The 7733-nt window shown below is 35.3% G+C and overlaps 1 protein-coding gene across 1 annotated transcript; it reads right to left on the bottom strand.

Annotated features, from left to right (window-relative positions):
- Positions 1–236: 236 nt before the first annotated feature.
- Positions 237–6020, bottom strand: LOC118269918 (uncharacterized). The gene is made up of 2 exons (XM_035585302.2): positions 5735–6020; positions 237–409 (listed from the first exon to the last, which is right to left on the bottom strand). Exons 1-2 carry the CDS (start codon positions 5924–5926, stop codon positions 257–259), a joined length of 345 nt encoding a protein of 114 aa, XP_035441195.1. The 5' UTR covers positions 5927–6020; the 3' UTR covers positions 237–256.
- Positions 6021–7733: the final 1713 nt, after the last annotated feature.

Raw genomic sequence — 7733 nt, forward strand, 5'->3', positions numbered from 1 at the left:
GGCAAGGGATCTCGGGTTCGATCCCCGGGTCGGGCAAAGTTTTTCTCAGTGGTAGCACGGAGTCTGGAAATGTGCCCAGTAGGTATATGGCAATAGGTTCACCACTTACATGGGACTTACAACATAAATTGTGAAATGTGGGTGTTATGTGCCACAATGTGCACCTCTGCCTACCCCTTCAGGGTTTCAAGGCGTGACGGTATGTATGTATGTATGTATTATATTAAAATAGCTCATAATATATGACGGATATATTTTACTTTATGTTGTTGCTAAATATTAGTATAAGATAGTTGAGTTCTTCTCCCCTCCCGCTTTGGAAGTGCAGCGTCACATTGGTTGCGCCGACGCCGCCTGATGTTACCGTCACCTCCGTGTCTGTCCGCGAGAGATCTCGAGCTATGATGCCCTGAAACATAGAATAATTAATTTTATATATATCGTCACGCCCTTTATCAGAGTATGCAGAGGTGCCCATTATGACACGTTATGCCGCTATACAATATACGTTTACTTTTCACAATTTTATGATTAAGTTCCATGTAATAAGGTGGTGAGCCTATTACCAGTTTTGCCAATTAATTTAATACTTTTCTCAGAATATGTTTATTGCATTATCTGGTAGGTATTTTGAGTGTTTTTTATTCGGATATAGCAGTTTAATAAATAGACATTTCTACGCATAACAATAGGAATATTCAATAGGTGTAAACTAAATGGATAAGTAGATATAACATGACTGCCTCGTTAGTCGAGTGGTCGCAAGTGCGACTGCCGAACAAGGGGTCTCGGGTTCGATTCTCGGGTCGGGCAAAGGATTACTGGGGTTTTTTCGGTTTTTCGAAAATATGTTAGTAGTAGCACTGAGTCTGGAATTGTGCCCAGTATATCGCAATAGGCTCAGAGTAGTCGGCCCGAATATACCAACCAATTAGAGCGCCGAACGCGCTCCCGTAAAGCAAACTCATACTAAGTGTACAGTCTACGCAATACAAAATTATTTTCTGATTGCATCACAATGCGTGTTTACATTCTTACTGTGACCACCTGGTAAGTAAATAACCCACGAAAATTATACCCTCAAATAGGATTTTACCGAGAAAATGGGTAGCATTTACAAGTGCATTATAACATCATTACAGTTAACTTAGTGTAATCACGGTAGAATTGAACCGTAACTCAGAAGGTCGTTACACTATCGCTTAAAAGCCATTCTAGATTACAAGAATCACGTGTTTCGTTTCAATATAAGATTAGAGAAACAATGTTGATTGTATTAGTCGGTTAAAGTAGCTATTAGACGTGATTTTAATGATAATTGTCGTAATCTATGTTACATATTGTAGGTAAGTACGTTTTTTGTTTGGACAATCCTGTTTTTAAGCCTCGTCCAATGACTTCCAGGTGAGCTGGTTGGAATTGGTATTTGATTACTTAGGTAGAGTTAAGTAACTAGGAATTGTAAACGTTGATGATAGCGTTGTGTAAAGTAATATTTAGATATTTGAGGAAAACATGAGTGCAGAATCAGATGTTTGATATGATATGAGCCTCCAGCATGGTTGAAATGCATGCAAAGCATGGCGTGAGTGAGCAGATAACATAATAATTAATTTAGCCGCTTGATGTTTAAGTATTGAAAATTCTTATAACTGTTTCTCCGTAATGATGAATTAATTTTTATGTATGTTCTATTAGTTCCTCGCAACAGTCCCTCAATTTGATGAAAGTGTGAAACGCAAAAAAAAAACAAGAACCATAAAACATTTACACGTATGCACAACAATTCTACCTTAATTAAAACGAAATAAACTTTTTTATTTCTTGCCGACGAACTAACAGATGTTTTAGCAACTAAGTTTTGCATGTCTCTTCTCAATAAAACGAAAAAGGTTGGTTACTAAATCGCCTAAGGGACATAAATCCTTTCTTATTTTTACAACCTCTCTGGGATTTTTGACAGCTGTTGCATTTTTTTTTCTTTTGTGCCAAGATTGATATGTGGAAATGGATATGCTTTGATGAAGTGCAATCAATTAATATAATACGTATGCACTTCTTATTAGTAGGTACGTGAATCGCATTTGACTTTGATTTTGTCATGTCGTTAGTATGTCTTGCTTACGTCATTCAAGGTTTTCTTTGTTTAAACTTGCATACAAATTAAAGGCATGCATATTGTACAGTCACCCGTCAGTATACTACTGATTAAAATTATTAAAAGTAATTGTTAACTACTTTTACTACATATTGCCCTTGTCAAAGTCTAATAGACACTGATACTTTAAGTGTGGGAGAGCCATGCTTCGGCAAGAATGGGCTGACTCGACTGAATCTTCTTAAATCCCGATTCGTCAAAAACTCTAAAATTCTTAACTCCCAAAAGGCAGTCAACGCACTTTTAACGCCTCTGATGTATGTTTCAGGTGTCTAAGAACGGCGGTCATTGCTTACCATCAGGTGATCCGTCTGCTCGTTTACCGGCTTATATCATAAAACATAAATACTACTGAACCAATACGATTGAACTGAAACTTATAAATTAATCCACACAATTCCACACACAGTTCCATTTCCAATAATATCCACACAGGCAATCTAAATTCCGAATTGAGTTGCACACATAACTCCTTTACCGTGTGTAGGTAAATATATTATTTCGAAGAGACCTATTCAATATGCACACGCGACATCGTTTCCGAAGCAATTTGCGACACGCTAGCGATCCGTGTTGTCGGCACTGTTCATCAAACTTTCATCAAAGCTAAGTGGGAAACCACTAGTTCACTCCACAAAAATATATTTTTTTCTCTTTTGGTTTACTTTGATGATGTGTTTGTATGTTATTTCCGATAGTTTTGCAACGTATTTCGTGTTGCGGACGGGCTTTTAACAGTTTTAATGGGTGGTACATTTTTGATGGATTGGTCAGCGTTTCGTTTGATTCGCACTTTGATCCAGTTTTGTTTTGATATGTTGCATAATATAAGAGATTAAAATTATGTTGCGTGTTGATGTTTTTGATGGCACTGTATGTCAGGATTTAGTTAACAGATGAGTATAGAGTCTATAGCAGGGGTTCCCAACCTTATTCAAGTTAAGTCTCACTTGGATTATTGAAATCAGTTGCTCTTCTCAGTTGTCTTCTTTGATATAAGTTTAATTCGAGCTTTAACCGTGGTATTTATTGGATAAAGGCATCCTTTGTATAAAAATTTTTCTTCGCTGACCGTATTTTCTTTTCTGCCGACCGCTAGTGGTCCACAGACCACCGGTTGGCAACCACTAATCTAGAATTATTTGTATATATCCTTTTATAGAGTCTACAGGTACTCAATAGCCACGATGAATAGGATCAACATTCAGAATTAATTTAGTTCGTGGTAATTGAACTACCAACACTTAGATAGGAACGTAGAATCTACACAAAATAAATCTCAAGACAAAATATCGTGAGAATGTTTCAACTAAACCCTGTGTTGCTGTTGGAGGCTTTCATGTCAGGCATAAACTATCCATGTAATATAGATAAATCAATTGCTAAGCAATTACCCCGAAGACTGAATCTCGGTTAAATAACTGCGGTCTACGTTTATTCCTTTAGAGAGAATATAAACGAGATAAAACATTGTGCATAATTGTACAAAGTCTTTATGTGAGATTGTAAGAAATTGTATGTATTGAGGCTAGTCTGAGTTTGTTTTGGCATTTCTTCTCAGATCTCGATAGGAAATGCCGGCCTCATCTAGTTATTTAAAAGATTGACGTGTAAAAGAGTTATATTGTAACCTAAATATAATTTATCATTGTACACAAACCTTCATGAAATGTATAATGAATGTTATGTGTTATGGTGTAGATCAAGATATTGGGTAATTTTATGATAATATATATATATGATTTCAGAGTATTCATGTAGGCACATAGGCCTCTCCCAATGACTTTCAGATAGGCCGGTTGGAAGCGACCTGCATCCAGTGACTCTCTGCGACCTTAATCAGGTGGTCTGTCCACCATGTGGGTAGATGTCCTAAGTCATTGGGGGAAGCATATGTTCAGCAGTGGACGTCCTAAAGCTGACGATGCTGCACCTAGCTTCACTAACAGACTGGGGGAAAATTCAATTTGACATGTCAAAAGTGCCAATTAGGGATTATTTGAAATAAATGCTTTGACTTTAACTTTGATGATGATGTATTTACACAAGATCATTCGGAAAACAGATTATAAAATCGAGCTATAAACATTGAACAATATGAACATTCTACAATATCCAATCCTCTTAATTCGCAAGCATGTTATCAAATCACTGGATCATATCCAAGGAAAGCATATTTCTTTACGCCTATGAAATATTCGTATCATTGAAGAATATAGTCCAAGAGTTTACTGCAATCAACAGTTCATTAAACTCAGGATTGTAAACTCAAGATGTGCTGACGTCTTTTGGAACAACAAATCTAAAGTCGAATCTTCGGTATAAAAATATACTTTATCGTTCATAGATCGGTTTGTGTAACGATACCTAGTAAACATTTGCTTTCGATTGCATAAGTTCATTTTGCTCAGCGATTTTAAAACATTAATGGCGTTTCTCTTCTTATTTTATAAATATTTTTTATCTCATTGCTGATTCTGATTGCGGGATTCTGAAGCTGATTTATTAAAACTGATGCAAAGCTGTAGGCTGTAGTACAGAAAATAGGAACATAATTATAAGAGTAGTATATATTGTAAAATAGATGTAATGTCGAGAAATCTTATTACAACGTTGTTCGTCCTCGACTACTATGTCGAATATTAAAACTGGAATCTCGGCGGGTACTGTCAATCGCCAAGTTTCCACGGTCGGCGTCAGGAAGAAATAAAAAGTTTATTTCAAGAAACCATAATTTGTCTAAAATGCCATTGGAATTGTTCCAATTGTCACGATTGCTATGATATCAAAATTATTTTACATATCTACTGGTCTATTCTTGTGTTTTGCTGACGTTGAAAGGTACTGCGTAGGTATAAAATTGTTATCCATGGAGTTTTAATAGTTTTGGCAGCTATTGAACTTTGCACGACGGTGGGTTTATCTAGAGTTTGTAAACTGATATACATATTATTATATAAAATATCTTATTGAAACGAGTGTTTGTATTGATAGGTTTTATACCACACTATACTAGCTGACGTGGCAAACTTTGTACTGCTTTAAAGATTTTTTTTCTCACCTTTTGAACCTCAGCTGGATTTTCACAAACAATTTAATCAAATCAGTCCAGTCGTTCTCGAGTTTTAGTGAGACTATCGAACAGCAATTGATTTTTATATATAAAGATAAATAAGTCCATCTTGATGCACTTAATTAAAATTACTATTAATACAATTAGTTACTATTAATGTAATATTAACCTTAGTTCCTACTACATTAATACCTAGTACATTGAAATTGATGTGTTTGATATTATAATGGTTAAGATTTTGGTCTTATACACCTTCATATTTGTGCGTCTTCGACTAACATCTAACCGGTTTTTAAATAAATCACCAAAACAATTTATATAAGCGTAAATATTAACATCAATTAAAGTAACATACACGCTTACTTGATATAAAGAAATGCACTTTGTTATGTGGTTTTTGTATAATTGAAGGGCGTAAGCACGCAATGTATTCCGAATAAATAAATTTTGGAAGTACAGAAGTACTTTCATGTACAGTAAAAAAGTCGAAACACAATAAATACCTTTATAATCCTCTCCTTCGAGTCAATGTAAGTGTAATCCTTGTCCCTCCTTATTAACGGTATACTCCTGTATTTGAGTTTCTGCGTAGATATTAAAAGATTGTTCGCTTTCGTACCAGCAATGAAGTCCTTCCCTTCATTCAAACACACACACAACAGGATCAAACACACGGTAATTAGAACACACTTCATTTTTAAAGTTATTTTTTTACCAACTACAACATTTTGAGGTTATGTGTGCACTCTCACATCTGTGGAGTAGAACTGTTTTGATTATGAGGAAAATTATTTATCTGTGACGCCATTTGACGCCATTCGACCTTGTCTCGGCCTCAGACTATATCTGAATATGACTTAATGCTACGTCAACAGTAACTAGCAAAAACTAACGCTTTAGGACGCAACGTCACGCCTTTTATCCCCGAAGGGGTAGGCAGAGATGCACATTAAGGCACGTAATGCCGTTATACAATGTACACCCACTTTTCACCATTTGTGTTTTAAGTCCCATGTAATAGGGGGTGAGCCTATTGCCATATTATGCTCACCCTATGGATACAATTCCAGACTCCGTGCTCCTACTAAGATTTCGTCGAAAAACCGAACAAAGCCCAGCAATACTTTGCCCGATCCGGGAATCGAATCCGAGACCCCTTGTCCGGCAGTCGCAATTGCGACCACTCGACCAACGAGGCAGTCGTTTTAGGACTTCATTAGTAAACAAGGTATCTAAACGTTAAGCTAGTTCATATTCATTTAGACAGAATTAGGTCGCCATGATCTAATTGACATGAAATATTAATATTTGTGCCCAACCTAGCGAATCGCACGATACGAATTGATCAGCTTATTTATCTATTCTAATAATTTGAGTCGAAATTTCTACCCTGTATAAACACAAACAAGAATTGGGTAGTTTCCTAGGTAAAAAATTTTTTTTGACGCAAAAAAATTGTGACGTCATAAGTTGCGATCTCTTACAAAATTCATAGAAAAGTAACGTTTTTGACATTTCAATAAAAGTATTGAATTTGACTAGTAAGAAACTTACTAACTTACACTTATATACGTAGATTTCAAGTGGTTCTACATCTTCATACGAGGCAAAGATTAACTATCTACACGACAATACCCGAGATTTGAGTTTAAATAAGTCCTAGTTATACTCATACTGATGTCGGTCAATGTACAGTCAGGATAAGGACCTCTAAGCATTAATAAAGTACACCGTACAGCCGCAAGCAATAGTAATGAATAATGGCGCCACTATGCACACTGATTTTGACCAATAACGCTTCTGTATTTCCAAGGTGCTTCTTTATTTGAATTCCTAATTATTAATAGTCTTGTCTTAGCCAATAAAATCTGTCTAATAGCATTCTATTGTTAAGATTTATATTTGGAATATTTATATGCGTCTCGTTATTTTTTTTATGTGATGAATTGTATTTTGTAAGAGATATTACTGAGGATTAGGAGGAGGTTTTTGAATGAAACAAAGATAGTATTTATTATTTCTTTAGAATAATTTTCAATGTACAGAAGTATTATTTATGTTGGCAAACGAACCTATTGCACAGAAAACCGTCCTTCTGTTGGAAGAGAAAAGAATATAACATGTTACCGTCCCCTATATTTACATAATAAGCTAATAACGTATCTGACAAATTGATTGATTGACAAGTAAACCGTACACCACAATTCAATGTTTATTTTATTGCACGTATTTCTAAATTACTGCTCATTATTGTACAAACCATCGATTCTACTACTCGTTTTATCGCAAAATTCCTTATTATATTAGCTCCAACAAAAAAACATGAATATCTGTTAATGAGAAGACATTTTTTAGGCCAAACCAAACGATTCACGAATCGATTTCTAAAAATAATAATAACATTGCCAATCGAGAATCGAGAAGCAGAAAATAATACATCTAAATTGAGTGATATTGTGTTATTCAGAAATTGAAACGCTATCAATTAAATCGAACATTGAT

Source organism: Spodoptera frugiperda, chromosome 30, assembly GCF_023101765.2.
Source record: "Spodoptera frugiperda isolate SF20-4 chromosome 30, AGI-APGP_CSIRO_Sfru_2.0, whole genome shotgun sequence".
NCBI lineage: Eukaryota > Metazoa > Arthropoda > Insecta > Lepidoptera > Noctuidae > Spodoptera > Spodoptera frugiperda.

What these genes read in the sequence shown, in the direction of transcription:
- LOC118269918 (XM_035585302.2), bottom strand. Translation starts at nt 5,926, where the DNA reads ATGAAGTGTGTTCTAATTACCGTGTGTTTGATCCTGTTGTGTGTGTGT. An exon ending in CGAAGGAGAGGATTATAAAG is followed by an intron (nt 410 to 5,734) that starts GTATTTATTGTG and finishes TCTATGTTTCAG; the next exon opens with GGCATCATAGCTCGAGATCT.